Here is a 26,163-nt window from a genome sequence, read left to right as displayed (position 1 = left end):
CAGCTCTCTGTGGTACTTTCTTTAAAGATGATATCTAAGCTCTTTTCTTGATTATGCCTTTCAGGTGGTCCCAACAGTCTTAAATTATCTCTTATCTATCTATTTTCCAGGTCAGTTGTTTCTCTAGTGAGATAGTTCATATTTTCTTCTATATTTTTATTCTTTTGATTTTGTGTCTTGTTTCTTGATGTCTCATGGAGTCACTATTTTCCACTTGCACAATACTAATTTTTAAGGATTTATTGTTTTCAGTGAGCTTTTGTACCTCTTTTTTTCCAATTGACCAATCGTACTTTTTAATCCTCTTCAGTGAATTTTTGTGCCTCTCTTACCAAGCTATTGATTCTCTTTCCATAACTTTCTAGCATCACTCATTTCTTTTCAAAATTTTCCCTCTACCTCACTTATCTGATTTTTGCATTTTTTGAGGGGAGAGCGGGGGGGGGGGGGGGGGGGGAACTCTTCCAGGAATTCTTTTTGAGTCTGTGACCAATTCACATTTTTCTTTAAGGCTTTCTTTGCATGTAGCTGTTTTTCATTTTATTGTCTTCTGGGTTTATGTTTTGATATTCCTGGTCACCATAGTAATTTTCTATGATCTGGTTCATTTTTTATTGTTGTTTGCTCATTTCCCCAGCTTATTTCTTGACTTTTAACTTTATGTTAAACTTGGGCTCTATTCCTGGGGTTGTGGGAACCCTATCCCAAGTTTTTGGTTTTTTAGGTTACTGTTTTCAGAGCTAGTTGTGGGGGCCTGTAAGTTTATAGTTCTTCTGATGTGGTATTATCTAAGGAGTGGTGTGGTCATTGCTCTCCTGGTCTGTGCTCTGATCTGTGAATGACCACAAGTTCTACCCTAGAACTGTGACCAACATCCCTGCTTCCCTGAGGTTGCTTCCTCCTTGCCCTGGGACTGTGACTCTAAACCATGTGTGGACAATACAGCAGAGTCCTACACCCAGTGCCAGCAAAGAAACCCCTGTAATCTCCTTCTGACCAGTAGTCTGACTCTCTCACTGCCTGTGAACTGAGAGCTCTGGAAGTCACTGAAGATGCAAACCTCCCTCCCCCAAGGCCTGCTGTTGACTTTCTTGGATGCTGCCTGGGCTATACTATGCTTCACTCTCACCTCAGTGAAAAAGGTTTTTCTTGCTGACCTTCTAAGTTGTCTAGGGCTGGAAAATTGTTTCATCCCAACCTTCTGTTGGTTCTGCCATTCCAGAATTCATTTTGAGATGCTATTTTGAAGTTGTTTGGAGGGGAATTTAGGAGAGCTCAAGTGAGTCCCTGCCTTTACCCCACCATTTTGGCTCCACTCTTTATTTTATATTTCTTACCCTACTTAGCTCAATCTCAAGAAACAACTGAACTTTATCTTAAAAAAAGAAACTTCTATGTTCAGAATATGCCCATGTAATGTGGTTATGTTGATGTGGCTTAGAAGGAGGCAAGAATACATACCTTTAGCATCTCTTCCTGCCTTCCTAAATACACTCTTCTTAATTCCGTCCAAGAGGGAAAGTAGGAAGTTAGAGTCCGAGGCTGACCATCCTACTATCCTCAAAGAGAGGGGATCCTGGGCTAGAATTTTATTTATCAGCTCTCTTATATGTTGTTAGTCTAGGGGATGTGATTTTCCTGTTCAAGCTAAATTCCTGATTGCTATTTCTTAATAAGCAAAGAGAGTACTCAAGCTTTATAACAAATACGTGGCTCACTTCCCATCAAATACAAGTTCCATAATGAACACATACGTAGCAAATAGCAAAGAAATCTATTTATCTAAGTTTATAACAAAACTGAAAATAGAGAAAGTATACATATGAGAATATATACCAGACAATACACAGAGTAAATGAGTTCTTTCTCTTGGGAGCAAGATAATCCAGCTCAACTGAGAATCCCAGATTTCATCCAAGGGGGAAATTCTCTAAAGCTTCTAGTCTAGCAAGTTGTGGATAGAGACATGATAGAGACTACCAGCTCCTCTCATGTTACCTTCTTCCCGATTCTTTCTCCCTGCAGGAGGACTGAAGACAGTCTGACATTGTGCATCTTCTCTCCAGAAGCTGGAAGCCAGAAGAACCTGAAAAAACTGAAGAAACTAAAAAACAAAATCATAAAAAAAACTGAAGAAACTGGACCTCCCTTCTCTCCTGTTCTCTCCAGCTCTGTCCCACTCCTTACACAGGGTTGGATCACTGATTTCCACCAATGAAGAGAGAGTTCCATACCAATGGTCTTTGGGGATTGGGTTACACCCATATATTCATTTCCTTTCCCCCTCCCCCATCAGGCTCATCAGTATAGGAGAAGTCATGGTTTTGCAGCCATTTAATTGATCTTTAATTAGGTATCATTTATTTCTTTTCCTGAAACTATACAAAAGAGCAAAATGCTGCATATGTATTTCAAGTCTGCTTGTTGATCCTGTGAGAACCAATTGTATCATGTTAAGACCACATTACTGAGACTTAGTGAAAATAGCAGATTCAGGAAGGGGGCAGGCAGGCTTTTCAATGGGCTCTCAGAGCTATTTTGATTGGATAAATCTGAATTAGCTAAAGCTCTTAGATTAATGAGTTGAGCATAATAACTGTAGGGAGAGAGAGAGCTATGAAGCAGAAGGTTGTCCACCCTGACAACCATAAAGAGCTTGACATTTCTCCTGCACTCTATCTAGAGCAAAGTGTCAATATGACAATTTTTCTGCCTTGTCTTTTTTGGTGAATTGGATCAGTTAGTGGCTAGGAAAGCTACTGAGTTTTTAAAGATCAATATGATACTTAATCCCCAACCATCTCTCATCTTTTCGCATTCCCTATTCTCCCCACAAAAAGAAGGGCAATTAGTCTGGTAGAACATAAGTTCCTTGAGGGCAGGGACTAGAATCAGAGGTGGGGAACCTGTGGCCTTGAGGCCACATGTGGCCCTTTAGGTCCTCATGTAGCCCTTTGACTGAATCCAAATTTCACAGGCTACTAGGTCCTCATGTGCAGTCCTTTGTCTGAATCCAAACTTCATAGAATGTGAAGTTTGAATTCAGTCAAAGGGCAGTAATTGAGGACCAAAAGGGTCACATTTGGCCTTGAGGTCACAGGTTCTCCACACCTGGAGCCACTAAGCTTTTTTTTTCTTAAAACCTTAGAACCTTGCATTTCAAAGGAGCCGAATTCTGAAGTTTTGGATCAAATTAGATTGTTCTGGTGCCATGACTCTGCAGTGGGTATGATCTTGGATGTGGCTATGGTTTAAATACAAAGATGGATACTAGACTTGAAGTTAAAGGAAAGGTTTACAATCTGATTTGTGAGTGATTATTATTAGACTTTCCAACTGCAATATTTTTAACATCTCTCTTCCAAATGGAACTGCTCTTTCTGCAATGGATTTTAAGTTGTTAAATATAAGTAGCTTATTGATTAAGGGCTCCTTATTTATTATATTTGTACCTACAGTTGGTCCAAGGTCAATTTAAGTTGACCTTAACTTGGTCCAAGATCCATGGGAAGTGCTTCATGACAATGCAATATGGTTTTCCTGTTACAGTTATGAGATGTGTCAGAGCTGGAAGGGATGATCAAGATTATTTAATCCAACACCTTCATTTCAAAAATGAGGAAACTAAGGTTCAAAGAACTTAACTGATTTCCTCATAGTCACACAACTAGGTGGTGGCAGATCCAGCACTAGAAGCCAAGTAGTCTGGTTCCAATTCTCTTTTCATTGCATGGGAGAGATAGAAGAGAAAGGAGGAAATGGATTTATCAAACCTGTGCTCTACAGTTTTAGGCTTCAACACTTGCAAATCAGAGCTTTTCCAAAAGGCAAACTTTCTTTGAATAGTTCTTTTCTTTACTAACTGGGGAGGGTGCCATAGGAAAGAAGAGACTCAGGCAAAATTTATGAGGTTCTTACTATGTGAGGGTTCTGTGTTGAGTGGGGGGAATAAAACAAGGTTAAAGAATTCCCTCCTCCCAAGGAGCTCACATTCAAATGAGGGAGAGAGAGACAGAGAGAGAGAGACACTGACAGAGGGACAGAGAGATGAGGAGAGACAGACAGACAGAGTCAGAGTCTCCCATTTTGCAGGCATGACTCTTAGGGATAGTTTTATCAGGCTGTTGTAGTGGGAATCAGGGATGAGTTTACACACATGAGTTAACATGTTCCCTCCCCCCCTTTTTTTTTTGCTAGTTGTCTTAGTCTCGATTAAATGTTTTACTTTTAAAATGCATATTCCTTATCTGGTCTACTAGTAAAGAGCAAACAAATTCAGTTGGTTTCAGATGTTCTTAACTTTTCTGCGAAGGGGGATCAAACCAATTGAGGTTTGCTTTTTGCAAAATGACAGTCATTGAACCCCGTAGTATGTGCAAGTCAAAAGTGGAATGCAGACTACATAGATAAACCATACTGTTATTTCTATCTATTTTGGTCAACTTACGATCCATGAAAATGGTAGCTCCAGTAGTCCAAGACCAATAAACACGAACTATACTTAGGAACTAACATCTATTCACCCCATAGATACTTGATAGATGATGAATATTGCCTCTAAGCACAGACATAAATATTAATCATTCAGTATTTCCAGATGAATCTATGAAAAGGGGCAAGTGAATCTCTCCCTTGGGGTTTGTTTTATTTTCACAAAGAAAAAAGGAGTTCTTTTCAGATATTTAGTTTTGGTGTCTCCTCTCTCCTCCCCTCCCTTCCTGAATACCTAACAGCTGCTTGAATTACTTTAGGAATAATTTCATCCTTCAAAATGGGGAAAAACCAATAATGGGAGATTCTATTCTGGTTGGGATTCTTGCTAACAGGAAAGAACTAGCTGCTAGAGTGGATGATAGCAATCTTGGGAAAAGTTACCAGTCCAACCTAGAGTTTATAATAGAAGAGAGAAAAAGTGGGCATACTTGGACATGCCCCCTTAGATTTTGGGAAAGCAAATCTCAATCAATTGAGAGGAATGAGAGGTAGAATCTCATAAATCAAGTGTCTCAGGAGGAAGACAACCTAAGAGGAATGGGAATGATATTTTGACTGCACAAAGAGAAAAAATTTCCAGTGATAGAATTTTTTTCTGAAAGGAAATATGAGAATGTACAGGAAACTCATCAATAAATTTATATTAAACAAACAAAAAATTCAGTCCTCTCTCCATTCAGCCAGGATTACTAGGGCATAGGGGGCTGAATGAAAGGTAGAAAGGACCCTGGTGGGCTGGTAGGAAAATCCATGCCTTTGCAGATAGATAGGCTGGCTTTTCCTCATATAGTTGCAGCTCCCTAGGGGTCTAGATGAGATAATGGACATAAAGGTGCTCAGCAATCTATTTAACAGTGGACGGATAAGGAATCTGCAGTGCTAATAGGTTAAGAGCCTGGGTTCACACAGAAATGATTGCCCAATCCTTCTTGCCTCCAAGTCCAAAACTTCATCCACTCTGTTGTGGGAAGAAGGAAGATAGATCAAGATAGTCATGACCAGTTAGGCCCTCATGTTGGCCCGGAAGGCCTGGCAGGTGTGACTAGTGCCTTCTAGATCTGTACCTTCATTGCCCAATGGCTGATGGACATCAAGGTAATAAATGCCTATATTATGGACACTATAGGTGGATCCTAACTGAATGTGACATCATAGTGTTGCAGGAGGTGTTAGATGCCTCAGACTATGCTGTCTCCTTGCTACTCAGGGACCTCAACAGGTCTGGTGACTCTGGCCTCCTTAGCTCCCTGAGTAGTCCCTACTAGGATGTAGCACCTACATAGATAAATATGTTTATGACCACATATGATCCCTGCTCACACCTGACTTAAGTCTTAGATACCTAAGTGTAACAATAAATGTAACTTTTGCCCAAGAGCCATATGTTGGTTAATTCACCCTGACCAGTAAGATGGTTCCCAGGGCTGGCCCTGACTGCGCTGCACAAACTCCTCAAAGATGTGGTGACTGGGTAAGAGGCCCTGTATTACATCTTCCTCAATATCAACCCCCAATTCATTTGGCAGCATCAGGGTCAGAAAAAGTTAGCTTTTTGCCTTATGGTAATTTAAAAAAAATGCTTGTTTCTTCTAATACCAACAAACATTGAGAAGTACAGAGCAGGGGATCCCCCCATCAGATAATTAGCAAATATTGTTAGCATTTAAGTAGTTTTTGTTTCCTTCTCTGTTTTCTTTAGACTAGAGTATGCCATCAGTATTAATCCAGAGTGTTCAGGTAAATACCTGGAAAAAATGTTTCTTATTTTTCCGTATGAGAGGATGACCCCTGATTGGAGGTATTGAAGTGATTTATGCTTCAGAGAGGGTTGAACGAGCTGACTTCTGGGGTCCCTTCCAAATCTATGATTCTATGGTGTTGTTTTTTTTTAAAGAACAAAATAGTGTATGTTAGCCGCAGATAAGTGTTGAAAAATTGTTGCATCATTTTATGAATGTAATGTAACTGTAGTGGATATATTCTCACAGTCCTTTAAAATTTTGATATTCTTTCCAGATAATTCTATCTAATTCTATCTTCTACCAATATCAAAATTTATATTTGAAATCATGATTATTTTTCCATGGAATTTTGTGGTCACAAAGGAATGAGTTTGGGCTTTTAGGAATTTATGTTAGAACTTGGAGTAGAATTTAGGGTCCACATGTCTGTTCTCCAAAGAGTTAAAGGGTCTGAGCAAAAGTTGCTAATTTACTGACTTTGATCTGCAGGAGACTAGGAGACTAGGCTGCCCCACTGAGAGGGGCTGCTTTGTCTGGTTTGGTTCTTTCCTACAATACTTAAATATAAATAAAGGCATAGCAAAAGAGGACTCTGTCTTTCATTCATTTCAGTGCTCCTGAATACCAGTGGGTGTTTGGGTCTTTGCTTTGGGTTCTTTTGTTCCCTCCAATTAAAATAATTTATTATTTTCCAGATCAGATTAATTATACTTAGACCCACAAGTAATCTTTCATTTAAGGAAATTAAAGAGTCAAAACAAAAGCCAGTCTGTCAGAGAGGAGAAGTATTACTGGCCACAGAGAACAATGAATTGCACATCCCCAGTGCTTTCGAATTACAAAGAACTTTACACACATGATCTCATTTGAACCACACATCCATCCTGGTAAGGAGATAATGTCAGGATTTATTCCAGTTTTGCAGATGAGGAATCTGAGCCTCAGTGAATGAATGGCCCACGGTCACACAACTCATAAGTTGTAAAGCCAGGACCAGAACTCAGCCTCATTGAACATTACACCCCATCCCACACTCTATAATCCCACCAAACTGACTTCACTGTTCTTTACGCATAGCACTCTATCTCTTACTTCTGGGAATTTCTATTGTCTACTCCAAGCCTGAAATATACTCTCTCCTGATCCCAACCTCATGGCATCCCTGTCCTCCTTCAAAATGAAGTTCATGCCTCCCCATGAAGTCTTACCAGATAGTGCCCTTCTCCCTATGTTGTTGCTGTCCAGTTGTGCTGACTCTCCATGACCCCATTTGGAATTTCTCCGTCAAAGATACTGGAGTGGTTTGCCATTTCCTTTTCCAGTTCAGTTTTACAGATGAGGAAACTGAGGCAAATAGCATTAAGTCACTTGCCCAGAGTCACACAGCTAGGCCAGATTTGAACTCAGACTGATGAGTCTTTTTTACTCCAAGCCTGGCACTCTATCCATTGTGTCACCTAGCAACCCATCCTCCTCCCTAACTACCTTGTATTTAACTGTTTTACATTTATTCTTTATATTTCTTCTGCATTTAGTTCTATATGTATTCATCTCCCCTTTAGAAAGAATGCTTGTGAGAGTAAGGATTGTTTCACTCTTTGATTTATAACTTCAATGTCTAACACAGTGCCTGGCATATAGTACTTGCTTAGCAAATGTGCATTGGTTGGTTAAAAGGCCAGCACTACAACATATAGAAACTATAATAAATGAGGAAGCTGAGAGGCAGATCAAAAGTTGGGTGAGAGCATCAAGACTAGGGCTCCAGACTATGAATGAACTGTTCTGGGACTGTATTGCCTAGCCTGAATTACAGTTGAGAAATGCAAAGCCTTCCATGAGCAAACACTGGCAGACTGCCCTCTAAAATGATGGCCACAGCTCCATTTGCTCTCTATCCCCTACATTGCTATGAAAAAAATCACTTTCTCTTCCTTCCTTAGATTCATGGGACTGGCCCAAAGCAATAAACTTGAGCCAGATCTCTCCCCCAGTAGAATCAGAGCCTGAAGTTTTAAAGTTCCAGCACTTAGTGTTGCATCTGGAGCATGTCTCTGGATTTCGATTACTTAGGCTAAGGCAATATGCCATCCTCCTCATCACTCTTCTCTAATTGGACCTTAAGCATGGAAATAGGTAGGAAAGGCCATGAGGTAAAAGGTTAGAAAATACTCCCTGGCAACTTTCCTGTGTTCCTTGCTTATAAAGTTCTTTTCTTCTCCTGAGCACAAAGCATATTCACATATATATGTCATCATATCGTGTTTAGTTATTGAAAGAATCATTACTGCATAATTTGTCTCTTCTCCCACCCCTAAATTAGGAAACTTTTTATGTTATTTATATACTTAGTTCCATCCATTTGCACTCATTTCTAAAAAAAAAAAAAAAGACTTGGTAAAAAGATTTGGTGAACATTTCTTGTGAAAAGCCCTGAAAATGAATCTGATGCCCATAAAGGTACAAATGAGAACTTAGAATCTTCTTGAGCAGTAACAGAGATCCCTTAGAGGAATTTTAAAATCAAGGGATCCCTGCAGCTGTCCCACAGTGAGGGAACTCTCGTAGTTGAAAATAAATAATAGATATCTTCAGAGATGCCTTATGGGCTCATGCCCAAACTGACCCTGACAAGGGAATCACAATTAATTGCCTTTTCCTTATATAGGCTCTTATGTTTGCTTGAGATGAAGAGTCTCCAAAGGCAATATATCTTAGGACTTGCTACATATTTTATTGTTTTACTGTTTGTCTAGTCAGGTGAGTGAATAGACAGCCAGTATTGGGGTGAAGAAGATCTGGGCTCAGGGTCTTCTTTTGCTACATCTTGGTTGTATGACCTTGGGTAAATCACTTAATCGCTCACTGCCCCAGGTCACTTTCTAAGACCATAGTCTTGGTTGTAGATAAGTTGCAAGCCTTTAGTAATGGAAAAAGTTCCCTCAGTGGAGGGAATTTGCTCACACAAATTTCTCTATGCTTGTCCTAAAATACGTAAGTAAGGATAGACAAGCACTATTGTAGTTTCTTTATTAATTTTCTTCCACCAATGTTTTCCTGCCATTTGCAATACATTTTTCTTTTTCGATATCTATCTATGTATCTATGTATCTATGTATCTATGTATCTATCTATGTATCTATCTATCTATCTATCTATCTATCTATCTGTCTATCTATCTATCTCTCTAGTTTCTCCATGTATGCTCCTCCCACATTAGATATAAGCTTCTTGAAGGCAGGAACTGTTTACTCTTTGTATCTCAGTTCTTAGCTAATCAGTTAATTGCCACATGTAAAGAGTTTAATAAACTCTTATTGATGTGTTGAGTGGGTGTGAAGGACTATGTCTTTCCAAATAATGTTGAGCTGCATTGGTCAACTGATCACACTGGGCTTTAGGTTTGCTGAGTTGTAATTTGCTAATGGTCAGTTATACCAAAGTGGATTAGGCTGCTTGACATAACATGAATATGAGTTTTTAAGTGATAAATGTTTTATGGGATGTTTGGAGGGACTTCCTTGGAAACTCCTTGGGCTAAGGAGGGCAGAAGGAATACAGAAAAAGTTCATCCAGAATGGAAAGACTTGGGTGAACAGCCAGTTAGGAAATCCCCCTGAGCAAAGATAAGGGCCACAAGATGGAACTCAGCATGTGTCTGAAGAAATGGAGAGAGCTCAGAAAAAACATTAATCACCTATTATGTGCCAGATACCATGCTAAGCACTAGGGTTACAAAGAAAGGCAAAAGACTCAAGGAATTCAAAGTCTGTGGGGTAGGGGTGGGAGACAACATGAAAAAAGCTATGTATAAACTGGATATATACAAGGTAAATTGGAGAAAATCTCAGAGGGAAGACACAAAGATTAAAGAAGATGGGGAAAGTCTTCCTATAGAAGGTGGTACTTCAGCTGAGATTTGAAGGAAGTCAGGGAAGCTAGCAGGCAGAGATGAGGAGGCAGAATGTCAGGCATGGGGGAGAGGCCATGAAAATGTTCAGTGTTGGGAAATGGAGTGTTGTTTTCAAGAAACAGGAGGGAGTCGTTTCTGGATCAGAATATGTATTGGGGTATAAAGCATAAGAAAACTGGAAAAGTAAAAAGGGGCCAGGTTATGGAGAATTTAAAAAGTCAAACAGAGGATTTTATATTTGACCCAGTGGAGATGGGAAGCCACCGGAGTTGAATGGGGACAGGGAAGGGGTGGAGCCATGCCAATTGATGAAAATCATCTATCTAGGCATTAAGAGGGAGCACCCACACAGATTACTTCACATTGTCTATGTAGGATAGATACATCCACAAAGGCTGTCTAAATGCTTAGATATGGCTCATAGGTAGTATGGATAGATGTAGTCTAAGGCTTGTTCTACTTCAGAGGAGAAGAGACAACCCAAGGGTCATTCCTGCACCCTATCTAGACATAGAGAGGGGCAATTAGGCCCTAGGAGCACACAGAAACTGGGCACACTTTTCTTCATTCACTGAGAGGAATACTGGAGTAGAATTATGTCTGCTTACTCCTTTCAAATGTCTTTTATTTAAGAATACAACATTTAGGAGTTCAGAAGGAAAGGTTCTTTCCTAGTCACTTTTAAGGGGAGAGGAAGGGTAGTCAGTTTAGGTCCTTCCCACTAAACTCTGGTTTCACAAAAACCAATTACAAATAGTGAATACCAAGTAAACCCATTTATCCAAGAAAAACAGCAAACAGAAATTGGAGATTAAAATATCACCCTTCACCCTTCCCCAAATATAAAAGAGAGAATGAGTTTTTACTTGCAGTTTAAGCCAAGAAAGAGAGACTAATTTCACCCAAGGAAGTCCATTCTAGCTATCTCTACAAAAGCAGCATGGAAATCAGGGACATTTTGAGGAGTCAGCTCCTCCTACATTTCTGTAGCTTCTTTCTCCACGTGTTTCTCCTGAAGAGTCTCTCCTCCGGAATTCTTGATTTATCTTAGCACAAGTACCAGCGTCGTGTCCGGCTTTGAATACTCTCTACCAATGAGAAGTCTGGAAGCATGCAGCACAGGACTGCCCCTCCCCCACCTAGTTTAGTTGCAAACTAGCATGAACTAGCTCTAGAGAGCTAAAAGTTAAGTTTTCAGTGTGAGAATTTTCACCTCCTCAACTTCTAACTGGGGCTTGATTTATTGTTTAGTTGGTTGTCTAGACTTAATAAAGTGAGGGAAAAAATGTTAGTAATGCAAAATAAACTTAAAAGCATGTTGTGTGTGCATTTTTCCCCCTAGACAGTTGGTTGTTAAATATTTACCAGCATACCCCTGAAGCTAGGTTACATCTGAAGTCAAAAGTAGTTTTTATCCAAGAACTTTAATGGTCTGTTTGTGTAAAATGGTAGTGGGAATGGTTTAAAAAGAGTAAATCTCACAGGCTAGGAGCCCTGGGCAAGATCACAAGAGAAGAAATGATTTGACGTTTAAACCATTCAGTAGCAGCCCAAATGTAGGGTGATGAGGAACTGACCAGAAGGTTCTACTGTTTGTTAGTTACTCACGAAGGAAACTGTATTTGGCCCTATGCCCTGTATGTGAAAACGGGTGAAACTTGCCCTATGGAACCTACAATGTTGTCAACAAGATAAAAGAAAACTATATGGGAGGGAAGATGCTTTGTATAATTTAAAGTGCTATGTCTTCCATTTATGAAAAATTCTTTTGACATTTTAGGCCCTCCACAAGTTGGTCTATACCTACTTCTCCAGTTTAATTTCATACTATTCCCCTTCATACAGTTTCTGTTCCCATAAGTCTGGTCAACATGCTGTTTCCTGTACCTGATATCCCATCTTCAATCTCTATGCCTTTGTGTTGGTCTTCCCTCATGTTTAAAAAGTACTCCTAATCTCACTTCTCCCTCTTGGAATCTCTAGCTTCATTCAAAGTTTAGCTCCATGGCTTTTTATAGTCTCCTCAGTTGTTCTCATCTCCTTCCTCTTCAAATTTTTTTGTATCATTTTGGATACATGTGATATTTATTCAGCTGTATTAGGGCCAGGTAGGTGATGCGGTGCATAGAGTGTCAGGCCTGAAGTCTGGAAGACTCATCTTGCTGAGTTCAAATCCAGACTCAGACACTTGCTAGCTATATGATCCTAGGCAGGTCACTTAACCCTGTTTGCCTCAGATGTCATATGAGCTGAAGAAGGAAATGGCAAACCACTCTAGTATCTTTGTCAAGAAAATCCCAAATGGGATCACGAAGAATTGGACACAACTGAACAACAACATATGTGTTGTATCTTCTCTGTAGAATATAAGCTCCTTGAGGACAGGAACTGTTTCATTTTTGTCTTTGTATGCCTAGCACTTGGTCCCACACCTTACACATAGCAAGTTATGAATGTTTATTGAATTATTGGATTTCCTCCTATGGTTTCCTCCTACAAATCCTTTCACCCACCAATCTGAGCTTTTCCAGCTTAGAAGTTTTCCTCGTGATATCCCATCTGCTTGGAATGTACTCCCTTTCCGCTAGTCAAAATCCCTCTTGTCCTTTAAATCCTAATGCAAGTGGTACCCTCTCTGAGCATCCCAGCAGGGATAATTTACAGCCTTTAAAAATGGACAAAATATTTTCCTCCCAAACTCTGCTAAGTAATGAGAGCATGTATTATTATCCCCATCGAAAGTAGTAGAGTAGAGCCATTCATTATTAGAAATCAGGTCCCTGGGACTTCAAGTGTAACCCTTTTTATACTAACTACTTCAGGTGAATGAATTAATGAACGAATGATTAAGTGGATGAATGAGTGTATAAGTATGTATCACTCCATATACCTTACTTCATTTGAGCCCCACAACCTTTGTGTAAGGTAGGTACTATTTTTATGATCCATTTACAGGTGGGGAAACTGAAGTTCATAGAGTTTAAGGGACATCTCCAGGGGCACATATTTAATCATATCTGAAATAGAGTTTAAACTTGGGTCATTCTGACTCCAGATTCAATCCTCTATTCACTATATAGATGCTTTCTATCAAAGCATATAATGAAATGAAGTTACCCACAATGCTTCTGTTGTACGATATACAGTAACAATAATACCAATAATAAAAATAAAATTTAAAGCTAAAAATGATTCCCTTGCAGCAGTTCTCAGCAGCATTTCTCATTCCATTGTCACTGTAATGAGAATGAGAAATTAATTTTTCCGCAGACATTCTCTGAGGCAAAACACATTGTTGGTGCTTATAAATGAAAAAAAAAGAAATAATACAAATAAGAGATTGTGAGAGCTTTGAAGTACTGAAGGACAATGGTTAGTTCCTTTCTGGAGCTGGGATTTTCCTAATGGTAGATTCTTATCGCACATCTCTGAGCCCAAGACAATGAAAACAACCCAGTAGGAATAAAAGGACAGATGCAAAATGTGCTCATAAAGGCTGAAAACAGCCCAGAAGTGCCTGGGCCCTCCTGATGAATAAATAGATATTGGTAGGAGATAGGCACATATTATCTTGAGATTTCTTTTTATAGATCAGCTGTAGCATTGTTTTTTCCTTGGAAAGGAATGCAGGGCCAGAGCAGGCTACTGGCTATTGTTTTCCAGAATTGTCATCACACTTTACAGTCATTTGAATGAGTTATTTCTCATGGCCAAACTGAAGAGATAGGGAGACAAAATTATCCCTAGTCTATAGCTGGTGTAAATCAGGTGAAGACTGAAGAATGACTCAGTAATTGTCTTTGAACATGGAAAAGGTTAGACTGCAGAGGGAGGAGAGCAGCTGTCCTCCATCCTCTGAGGTCAGAGCCAAAGGAAATGGACTGAATCTACAAAGTGAAGGATATCGGTTATACTGGAGTGTGCACAGAATAAGGAATTCACAATATGAAGTCTGAGGAACTGAGTCTGAATCCCTTCTCAGCTGCTTATTTCCTCTGTGACAATGAGCAAATTTGGGTGTCAGTTTCTGGGTGTCAGTTTCAATCTGGATGAGAATGATGATGCTTTACCTCCCAGCTTGTGTAGTAGATAGATACTGGGAGTCAAGATGACTTGTTCCTATTATTATATGCAAATATCTTGAACAGACAATGCAGATAGAAAATAAGTTGATTCTAGAAGTAAGAAGGAGGATGGTATTGGGCTAGTTTACATTTATGAAGTCTTTGCTTTCTAACAGTCTAAGCTGCTCTGACTTTGATGCCTTTAACACCAATATTTGTCAGTTGCTATAGGGCTGTGAATCATGAACTACCACAATCTCAGGAAAGAGACATGATGGGTGTAAGCAGGTTGCAGCATATTAGCAACAGTGAGTTGTGAGAGTGATGCAGAGTAAAAGACGTCAGGGGCAAGTATGGACAGAAAAAAGGTTGGACTAGTTCCATAGCAAGTTTGAGGGAGCAGATTACCGATGGTCCCCTCAAGCTGTTTATAAAATGAAACTGCGGCTGCAAGCATACTGGGTTGATCCTTCATGGAGGACTTATGGAATGACAGAAAAATGTCTTTTAAGGTATTCATATCAAACTTTTTGTGGTAGCAGAGAATTTAAAGCATAGCAGCTGTTCATTGATTGGAGAATGTCTAAATGAACTATGGTATATGGACATAATGGAATATTATTATGTAAGCAGAAATAAAATAGGCAAAATACAAGTAATTCAGGAAACATGAGAAGATTTATTTATATGATTAAAAAAGTCCCAGTCCTAGAACCAGAAAAAAAAAATACATACATACATACAAACATATCTATTTCTCTAATATTGTAGTTATTGCATAGCTACATATACATACATCCTTCATCTGTATAAATATATTTATAAATAAACATACTTATACATAATACAAAATATATAATACAATAATGTAAATGGAAATTCACTAAAAGGAAGCCAGACTCTGAGTCATTGAAAAACCAATACAAGTCATATATCACAAATAATGAAGTGTTTCCCCTCTCTCTGCAGAGATTTGAGAGACTCTGATGATAGAATGCACTAGACCTTGTCAGATGTTCTCATTCTATAATTTTTTTGGCTTAACTGTTTTTTCTGTTACAAGAGAATATTCAGGGTTTCTTTTGGGGGGGGGGGTTGGGAATAATATCTAGAAGAGACAGTAATATAAAAACAAAGGAATCCATAAAATGCAAAAGTCTGAAAGAAAAAGAAAAAAGACATGAATGAAAATCCCATCATATAAAAAATCATAGACAGGAATCGGAACTAAGTTTTGGAAGTTCCTACACATATAAGTTCATATATCCAATTCAGGATCAAAGTCCTCCTCACCAATAAGGAAATGGGAACAGAAAGGATTTGCCAATACTGTAGTACAATGAAAAGAACAAGGGACATAGAATCAACAGACCTAGGTTCCAGGTAAGGTTATGCCAAAAATGATGTGGTCTTGGACACATCACTTCCACTCTTTGACACACAGTTGCTACATTTGTTAACTGAAGGGTTTGGGCTAGATAACTTTCAGTGTTTTTAAAATTCTTAAAACCTGTGATTCTCTAAAGATTTGGAGACAATCTTTAACTAGAAGCATAGATTGGGGAGTGACTGAAAAAAATGAGGGTAAATATATGATGGCATATTGTTGTGCTGTCAGAAATGACACATCTGAGGATGAAAAGTAAAATAACATAAACTAGGAGAACAATATGCACAATTATGACAACAATGGGAATTTAAAGATTACTAAAAGGAAGTCAAGCTCTGAGTAATTGAAAAACCACCGAAGGTCCGGGAGGATAGATAATGAAATGTATTTCCCACTCATGGCAAAGAGGCAGAGAATGGCAAGGACAGGCTATTGTATAGATTGTCAGATTACGTCACTATACTGGATATTTTAAAATAGTTTTTCTTTCTCGTAAGGAAGGGGTCAATCTGGGGAGGAGGGGTTGAATTGACTTCTCTGAAGACAAAAGGCACCAAAAAATGTATTTTTAAAAAATTAGCTAAAGGTAATTAGGGGGACTGTCAGAAGCCTTGTTCCAGGATTTTTCTGGCCCTAAGAAGCCTCTGTAGTTCTAGATGAGTATACCATCAGAAGGCCTGCAGTGGTTTTATGTTAGAGGCAAAGATGATATCCAAAGTTAATCAAACTGCCTCTCCAGCATGCTTCATAGCTAATGGTATCATTCTGAGTTCATTTGATTTCTCCTGGAAGGTAAACACACAGAAGGAGCTGCTGACCAGGGCATTCCTCTTGACCATGGATTTGCATTAAGAATTGGCCACCATATTTAAGAATTGGCTGCCATGTATCCTTTGGATTCCTTCATGTGAAAATGAGATCTATTATTTAGTCAAGGGCAAAGGAGATTGTCATCCCCACCAGCTATTATCCAGGTTTCTTTTTTCCTCCTATTACCTGAATCTTTGCTTACTCTTGAGAGCCTTCACCAGAAAATGGGCATAAGGAGGGATAGGTGAAGCTTCAATAGGACACTAATGAATCAGTGACTATAGGGCAAGGTTTAAAGGGTTGGCAATTGAAGGTATTTATCTGAGGATTTAGATTCCTCTGTGCCCTGGAAATCCCCCATTGTCACTGGCAATAGAGAATTAGTTTTATGAACTAGAATTCTTTATTTCTCCATGAACATGGTCTGGTGCAGACCTAAGCAAATCTCTAGAGGAAAGATGATTTAAGGACTCCAATCTCAATGAAAATAGAGAGACATTTCAGTACACACAGACAAGTTGTCATGTCCTTAGTACCAAGATGGTTAAGATGGTATTAAAAGAATAAAGTAGCAATTTTTCAAAAGCAAAAATCCATCTTTAGAAAAATTTCGAGGATGAAAAGCTTATCCTAACAACAATTTCTGGTCTTGATGTCCTGAGTGATGCTTGCTCACCCCCTCCCCGCCTGGGACCAACCAACCAATGGACAAGAGTGATGATTGTGAACATGGGTTTTGCTGGGCTTGACATCCAGGACATGAGTTGTGACTGACTTGAATCTGAAATTTTCTTTCGGATTACTCTCTTTCCCTGATGTCTACCCACTTCCCAAAGTCTCAGCTAGCTGTTGGAGGCCCCACATACTTTGAGTATCTGTCTGGGAGGGTAATGAAGATACTTATAAATATTGCTTGAGATTTATCACTTCAGCGTGAAATTCCCTGATACCGGCAGGGAGTTTTAAATACTACAGAAACAAGAAGCGTATGTTCAGAGATTTGAGTTACTGGTTTTTTCATTATTGTCTGCCAAGGACAATATATTTTTCCCTCCTCTTCAAAATAAACATCATGCTGGAATGTGCCGCAGCAAATGGCTGGGGCTCTATTATATTTCATGCAGCTTTCTAAACAATTTTCAACCCCAGCCTGGCCCTGTGTCAAACAGAAGGCAACCGACAATAGCAAAATCCCATTAAAGCCGAGAAGGTTCCTTCCTGAGGTGAGTGTGGCCAGAAATAGTCATCTTGGCTCACTTTCCAATTTGGCACCAGGGACTAATAATGCGTGGTCTCCTAATGGAAATTATCTAATTTCATCCAAAAGCAGCTCCAGAGAGAGCCGGGCTGACGCACTAGCAGTCAATATAACAACATTCTTCTTGAAAAGTTGAACAATGGGGCTTTGGAGGAGCCGTGATAAACCACGTCAGACTCTGGGACAAACACAAGTGTAAAAATAGGCATCAGGAGCACCGACAAAGCCCGCTAATTCCTCATGTGGGAGGCCAAGGAGGAGGGTTTACTTAGTTCTGGGGGGTGGTGGTAGCATTTCATCAGATGTGGTGGTAGAAGAATGGTAGAGACAAAAACAAAAGGAGAAAAGGAGGAGGTAGGATGGAGAAGGAGGTGGAGGAAGGAAGAAGGAAAGAAGCAAAGATACAAAAATAAAGAAAAAAACTAAAAACATGAAAAAAGAAAGAAAAGGAAAAATGAAGTGATATAAACAAAGAAAAGAAATAAAGGAATGAAGAGATAGAGGAGAGAAAGAAGAAAACAAAGAACAAAGAAGAGAAAGAAGAAAACAAAGAAGAGAAAGAAAAGAATCAAAGGAAGGAAGAAAGGAGAGAATTTCTTTATATAGTGTGTCCTTTAACTACACTGACCCTATTAATATAAATCTTGCTCCTAGAGGGCTTCCATTAGCATTAGGGAGCTGTTTTTCAAAAGCTTTGCACTGTTTCTCTTACAGGAAGTAATGCCCCATTTAAAGATATTAGTGAAGATGAAATTTATAACAAAAAGCTGGAGTTCTGGGAATATCCATGCACCATACAGGGTATATTTTTCTGGCACTGAATCCAATAGCACTTAGAGTTTATGGCACTGTAACCTGTTTCCCAGGGCCCCTGAAGACTCTGGACTCATATAGCCTGGGTTCAATCCTTGGGGCTGACCTCCCAGTAAGTAATTTTCTCTGTTTGACTTATCGCCCCTTTCTAAAATACTTCAAGAAAATCTCCAAATATGTTCATTTTAGAGATCATATCTAGTTTTCACTAAATTTTGATAACTGCATTCCCCAGCTTCCACAAAGACACTCAATGTACTACAATTTGAGTAACAGGCAAAAGATAGCCTTTATTTTTCCCTCTCAGAAAATATCTAACATGCAAAAGACTTGCAGATCTCAAATACAAAACATTTAACCCCTTAGACTTCCCTTGGGAGATAAATAAACTTTGAGACTATTGAACAATACACTATCTGCAACTCACATCAATAGAAGATCAGCAAGGTCCCCATCTCCTGCCTCTCCACCTCCAGGCTGCTCATGCCATTGCACAGCTTTAGTCCTTTAGTAGCAGGGTGATTCTCTATAAACAATCCTCCCCCTTCTCCTAGAATTGTACTGTTGAAGAGCATGCCACTGAGAGAATTTTCTCTTCTAGAAGGTCAATTTCTGAATATTCAAGTTTAATATTACCCATGACAACCCTCAGGTCTGAGACAGTCTACGCTCATTATCTTTCCTTTCAGCTGCATACAAAGTACATGGTGATCTCTTCCAGGTGATTTAAAAGAATTCATTAATATCCTCAAATATGTAGGCAAGGGAAAGTCCATCCTTAGTGACTCTAGACTGTGATCTATACTTGGAAAAGGAAACATAAAGGCAAGAGGGTTCTAGAAACACGCAGTCTAGGAGCTTCAGTTCATCTGGGCAAGAATCATATAGTTAATTCATTACATGCCTCTGCAAGTCAGCATTCACTGCTTTTGGGGTAGGGGGAGAGGAAGAGAAGAAGAGAAATTCCCTATTTTCTGACAAAACAACGATCCTTTCTTTTATTTTATATTTTGGAAGTAAAAATGAAAAAAGTAGAAAAAACATTGCTAGCTTGTTTTTAGAGCTTATAGAGAAGGAACTGATCTTTTGACAAGACGCTAGTTGCCCTCCTTCTCACTGGATCATCATTTTAGAGAAAGATTCAGTTATTAGGAATCAGATGGAGGAATTTCCTGTGATCTAGAAAGGGTATATACCTTTGCAATATATACATAAAAAAGCAAGTATACATATATGGCTCTATGGTAGGTGCTCTTTATATCATACCAGAAAGAAGGTCCACACTCTACAGCCTCGTCAAATTGATCAAGAGTGCTCTGAGCAACCCCCCATACAATATGTATTCAATAGACATTTGCTGTCCTAAAACATCTAATTGCGGTGCTTTGGGATATACCAGTTGGTGTGGTACTAACTCAAACCAGCTGTCAAGGGGCCACTGATAAAATGTTAATGTGAACATTTACACCTTGAAAATCAGCAAATGTCATAAACCAGGGCTTGGTTTATTGTTTTGATGATTGCATAGACTTAAGAAAGGGAGAAAATATTAATAGTGCAGATTAAACTTAAAAGTGTGTCATGTGTACATCTAATTTTTTGAGAACCAGTTGTTAAATACTTACCAACTCACTCATATCTGTAACTAATTATGGCTGGTTCTCTGGGGGCCTAGAGTGATTTGAATACTCTCCTCTTAATTTCCTTCACCATTACTTTGCATTAAGAAGTTCAGCAAAACCCATGTTCTGAAAGGTTGTACTGGCTGCAAAACTGAGCTTGAATTCTGACTCCCAGATTCCTGAGGCTTGTTCTCCTTACCAAAGTCAGAGACTCCACTCCATCTCCCTACCCCCAATCCCCAGAATGGAAAAAGAATAAATGAAAAGGCAGAGATTGAGATTTCCTCAGGGCCATATGGTCCCAGAGAGAGGAAAAGCCCTAAGGACTTTCTTTTACATCATAGTTATGATTAGTCCTTAGACCTACCTAGATGCTTAGTCCTAAAATAATCTCCAAATTTGAGACTTTTCTGATGGTGGAGGCATCTCCTAGCTGGTGGACCTAGATAATACGTATATTTAATGGGGGCCTAGTACATCATCTTGGTTGCTGCAACCTCAGAAGATGCAACTGAGCTTTTGTCCAAGACAATTGTGACGAAGAATCAATCAAGAGACTTGAGAGACTGTGGCATGGACATTCTGTAATTGGTTCTGATTGGCTAACTATATGACTGGAAAGAGCCTTTTATGATTGACTGTAAAGCTAGAACTATCAACATCTTTGAAAAGATCTGAATTATCTTCAGCCATTGCTTTCCAATTCAGAAGAGACTCCTTAACTCACAGTGTCTAATGAGAGCCTAGGCTGTAAGGGTAAGGCCTTAGGGTCTTCTCTCAGTCCAAGGCCATATGGATCTGGAGAAATGGGCTTGAGTCTTCTCTTTTTTTCATTTGTTCTTTTTCCATTCTAGGTGGAGGGAGACCTCAGTCAGAAGAACAAACTGCAAGAGTTAGAATCTAGGCTAGGTTTTGTAGTCAGCTCAGCATCAGTGCCATGAGGAACAAGGAATAATCTTTGGGGGTGACTTTTGGGACTCCAGCCAACATAAACGCTCACCCAATTGTCATGCTACACCTAGACATGGACTTGGTGGGACCAGTGCTACACAGTAAGAGAATTAAGTTTTGAGACTACTTTCCTAGAGATTAAGGTTGTATAGGGAAGGGTATTCCCTGGAAGCATTGAGGGAATTTGTTTCATTTGTTCTTGTTAAATATTGGAAGTAAATGTTCTTTAGTAAAAGCTATCTGATTGTACATGTATAATCTATATCAGATTACATGCTGTCTTAGGGAGGAGAGAGGAAAAAATTTGGAGCTCAAAATTTTATAAACGTTGAATGTTGAAAACTATATATGTAGTTGGAAAAAAGAACTATTTTAAAAAAGCTATCTGATGTTAAATGGTTAAATGGAACTGGAATGCTAGGAACAGGACCCTAATAATGGAGGAAACATGGCCAATGGGGGCTCAAGACAATGGCAGTGGAACAGAGAGAACTCACAAACCCCTCCAAGCCCCTTTATACTCTAAGAGGGAGATATAACAGCCTGGCTCTGTGAAAGAATACCAGAAAATGAACATTACATAGAAATAATTAACAAACAATGCTTTATAAAGTCCCCATAGATTGCTGCCTACATATGTCCCAATCTAAAACAATTAGGAAAGAAAATATAATTAAAACAAAACAAACAACTAAGAATAGTAAAAATAGAAAAGAAGAGAAATTTTTCCTTGTCAGAAGGGAAGTCTAATCCCTACACAGTTCACAAGGCATTTAGAACTTCCCCAATGGAAGTTTGGGATTTGGGTTTGATAATTTACCCCTCAGGCTTGGATGAGAAACCAAATTAGCCTCAATAAAAATGTCATCAATAGATCCATGTAGTATAAAGCCTAATCCAAAATGGAGTTCTCAGACAAAGTTGTTCAAAGGATTTTTGAATGGTTCCTTGTATTCTCAATGGATACCTAAAAGTAATCTAAATGAAACCATGGAAGAATTATCCTAACTCATCATGCTAACAAATAGGTTAGCTAAAAAACAAATCAAACTTAGACAAGCCCCAGAGGTGTGTGGTGCTCCCAAAAAAGGGTTAGTCACTTGGGATTTATTGGAAATCAATCATTTACATCTTGGATGACCCCCAAATTTAACTGCCAGGTAGCACTGACCAAAGTCCCAAAGAGTTCTAGTATTTAATAAATGCCCCACTGGAGCAGAAAAATTGTGGTTATCAGAAAGCCTGAGGTCTGTTCATTAGAATGTGAACTCTTTGTGGGAAGTATCCCTAGTTCTGTGTCTCTATATAGCAAAAAGGAGATAGGGAAGAACATTGAGTATATTTTTAGCATAGTGCCTGGCACAAAAGTGCTTAATAAATATTTATTGACTGTTGACTGACTGACTATCCCTCAGCTCTCTGTCACTATAAGGTAGTGCCATTTATTGTTCAAGAGGAAGTGGATTTGTGGTCCTACCCAATTCAAACTAGTTCCCCCACTACTTACTAAAAATCTCCTTTTCAGTCTTCTGTGTTTCAAGGAGCCCTAGATGAATGACATATAAAAGGCATTGGTCCCTTCCTGAAACAGGCAAACATACATATGAAAATATTAATAATATTAGTAACTATTATTAATAATAGTTTTCTTAAAGCTGTTATCATTACTAAGGTAGTTTGAAAGAAAAGTTGGGGCTGAGTTGTGTATGATGAGATGATTCTAAAAAACAAAATTGGGTAAGAAGAGGTTAAAAGGAGAAATTTCATAAAAATGGGGTATGAAAGGAAGAACTAATGCAAGAGGAAGCTGGTGGGGGTGGAGGGCTGGTAATATTGTAACCTTACTTTCGTCTGGGTTGAAAAGGAATCAACATTTATATCTGAAGAGGTATAGAGAGGTGTTGTTTGTCCTTTGTTCTTGAAGAGGACCATGACATCCAGAAGATGATGCCATGACTTGCAAGTGAATTGGATTTAAGTGAGGGAGGACTGTGCACTGTACTTTCTCCTCAGAGTCATTTGAGTCCAGTGGCAAGATATCAGAATGACTGGAGATGTAGCCCTCTAGAGAGGTGAGAAAACTGGGCAATAGGGTAGGGGAAGGACTTTTAGAGAGGGTTATTGATTAAGATAAGGAGGGTGAGGTAAATAGATAAGGGTGTAGAGGAGAGGGTAAAATAAGAATAAGAAGATAAGGGAAAAAGATAAGGTAAAAGGGATAGGGTGGAAAGAGAGATTGAGAAGGGAAATAGTGAGTAAATGTAAAACGGAGGGAAATTCACAAATAGCAATTATAACTTTGAATGTGAATGGGATGAACTCACCGATAAAATGGAAATAGGTAGTAGAATGGATTAAAAATCAGAATCCAACAACATGTTGCTTACAAGAAACAAATTAAAAAAATGAGAGATACACACAGAGTTAAAATGGAGGGTTGAAGTAGAATTTATTATGCTTCAGCTGATGCAAAAAAGGCAGGAGTAGCAATAATGATCTCAGACAAAGTTATGACTAAAATAGATATAATTAAAGGGAACTTTAATAACACTACTCAGTCTATTTCCAAAGATGATAAGGGAAAAAGGAAAAGAATCTATATGTTATAGAATATTTATAGCAACTCTCTTTGGGGTGTCAAAGAACTGGAAATTGCAGGGATGCTCATCAACTGGAGAATGGCTGAACAAGTTGTGTATACGATTATGATGGAATACTACCATGCTATAAAAAATTATGAGCTCAATGATTTTAGAAAAATACATGGAAAGACTTTCATGAAATAATGAAGAGTGAAATGAGCCAAACCAAGAGAACATTGTATTCAGTAATAGCAATATTGTTTTAAGAACAACTTTGAGCAAATAAGTTATTTTGTCTATTATAAATACCCAAATTAACTATGAGACCTATGAAGAAAGACACTTTCTGCCTGAGAAAAATGATAAATAGAAGTATATGTAGAATAATTATATATATATATGTATGCATGTTTGCATGTATGCATTTGTGTCTAATGGTGCCATCTCTGGGGGGAAGGAAGTAAAAAAAGAGAACAAAAGAAATTTACCTGATAATTTTGTTGTATATTTGAAACGAACAGCAAGTTATGCTTAGAAGATCTGCAGTTTCATGTGCAATCAACTTTTTTATTGTATATGCTATGGAAATGCTTGTTTTATTTCATAAATTAAACTAAAAAAAAGTGAGAGTGGTAATAATGCAGACTGAATTTAAATGTGTGTCATGCATACTCTTTTTTTTTTGAAACCTGGTTGCTAAACATTTACTGGCTCATTCTTGGCTGTATCAATAACAGAGCCATAGTATCTAGAGACAGAGTCTTGAATCACTTATAGCACAGGGACTGGAACGTGGGATCTGATGTGAACTGGAACTCAGGATCATCGGTGTGTCCCTATATCAATTCTCTTGTCTTTGGAAGGAATCTCTGACCTCCTCTTGTCACAGTCAAACTATCAGGGAATAGAATTGGCAGCATCCAGTTCCAGCAATGTGCCAAGTTACCACCACATGCCATTTACCCCCTTTCATTCTGACCTCCACTATCACTCTCAGTTGCAGCATCCAGTCATTCCTTCTCTTGGTCCTGGAGGCCCAAGCTCCTAAAAGTAGAGGCAAAGGGTCACTGTGGAACAAGAGACCTTAGTGCATACAATTTAGTACTTAGTTATGTACAACTTGTATTATTTACTAATTATTTCATGTATCATATCTCTCCAACTTGATTATAAGATCCTTGAGGGTGAGGATCATCCTTATTTTTCCCTCCTATCCCCGTTAGAGACTTAAAAGCTTCCTTTGATGGGGAAAAAAAACCCCTTTCCCCCTTAGATTATAAGCTTCTTGAGGGCAAGCTTTGAGGGCTGCTGTGTGTGTCCCCATTGCTCAGTGCTTGGCACATAGTAGGTTCTTAATAAATTGATGAAACTTGGACCAGATGCCATTAAGTGGCAGAGTCAGAACTCATACCGAGATCTTTTGACTCCAGGTCTGATAGTCTATTGCCTTGCAGAATAATTGACTTCTACAGTACAAGGTCTATATGTAGATGTTGTCCATTGCTAAATTGTATTATTTGAGGTGCAAATGTTAGGCCTGTCCCCAAACATCTCCTTTATCAACCTGTTCTGTGACCAAAAACTCCTACCATTAGAAATTCATTTCTTTCACTTTAGACATATCCAAAAGGAAGGTGGGAAGATACAAAAGGTATGTTTATTTCTCAGTATTTCACAGTTATATCTAGACTCCTCCAGCCTTCCCCCTACCTTCCTATGGTACTAAATGCAAGCAAACAAAAATGCTAACATCTTAAATGAGAGGATGGGACCAGAGATTTTAATCAAAAGGTGTGATTTCCCAGAGCAATGGAGACAATGCTGCTTAAGTAGCAGCTGCTCTGCTGTTATTACCGAAACCACTATAACTGGTATGTTATGTATGAGCACACAAGATTACCAGTGGCTTGGTTTCAAGTCCAAACAGAATTTCATCAGGTGCTTATAGCCCACTGACAACCACTACTAGATTTAGAGTGTTGGTCAGATGCAATTCATGAAATAAACTGAGACTTTAAAAACTTAACATACTTTTCAAAGGAATAGTGGTTCTTCCATGATTCTGAATCCAGAATGAGACTGCTAATGCATCACAGGAAAAAAATCATCCTGAGTTTAATTCCCAGTAATGGAAAAGCATGTGGAATTTCTTCAAGTAGCCTATGAAGTCCTTTTTCAGAGAGGATTACTGTGAGCCTGCATCCCACTCTTTTGTGTAAGCTGTCCCACCTCCAATGCTTACATATACACAGGAAGTCAACATCTCTCTTGAAAATCTAGACTAATCCTTTTGCACTGAGAAGGCAATTGAAGGCTCTGAATGAAGCAAAGCAGAGAATATCTTCAGACCCAAAATGGTTTCATGTCCTCCAGCACAGTTTTAAATTTCTATTCTTGATAAGTTGTATGATAAAGTGCCACATTGTACATTACACAACCAAACCTAGTATGGGCCACATAGGCTCTGGGTATCCTTATCCAAACTCCCACTTACACTGATGACTCAGGTCCCCAGAGCAAGGCT

General features: G+C 38.8%; 1 protein-coding gene across 1 annotated transcript in view; it reads left to right on the top strand.

Moving 5' to 3' along the window:
• The window catches only part of LOC140529259 (mitochondrial amidoxime-reducing component 1-like), a 65,347-nt gene extending 61,921 nt beyond the window's left edge, over positions 1-3,426 (top strand). Inside the window, exon 7 of the mRNA XM_072647790.1 lies at positions 2,026-3,426. Within this exon, the coding sequence (XP_072503891.1) occupies positions 2,026-2,218 (193 nt within the window). The 3' untranslated portion in view covers positions 2,219-3,426. The remainder of the gene's footprint in view (positions 1-2,025) is intronic.
• Positions 3,427-26,163: the final 22,737 nt, after the last annotated feature.

The sequence above is a fragment of the Notamacropus eugenii genome, chromosome 2, assembly GCF_028372415.1.
Source record: "Notamacropus eugenii isolate mMacEug1 chromosome 2, mMacEug1.pri_v2, whole genome shotgun sequence".
NCBI classification, from domain to species: Eukaryota; Metazoa; Chordata; class Mammalia; order Diprotodontia; family Macropodidae; genus Notamacropus; species Notamacropus eugenii.
Note: the sequence above shows the minus strand (reverse complement) of the source record. Positions and strands in the feature narration are given on the sequence as shown.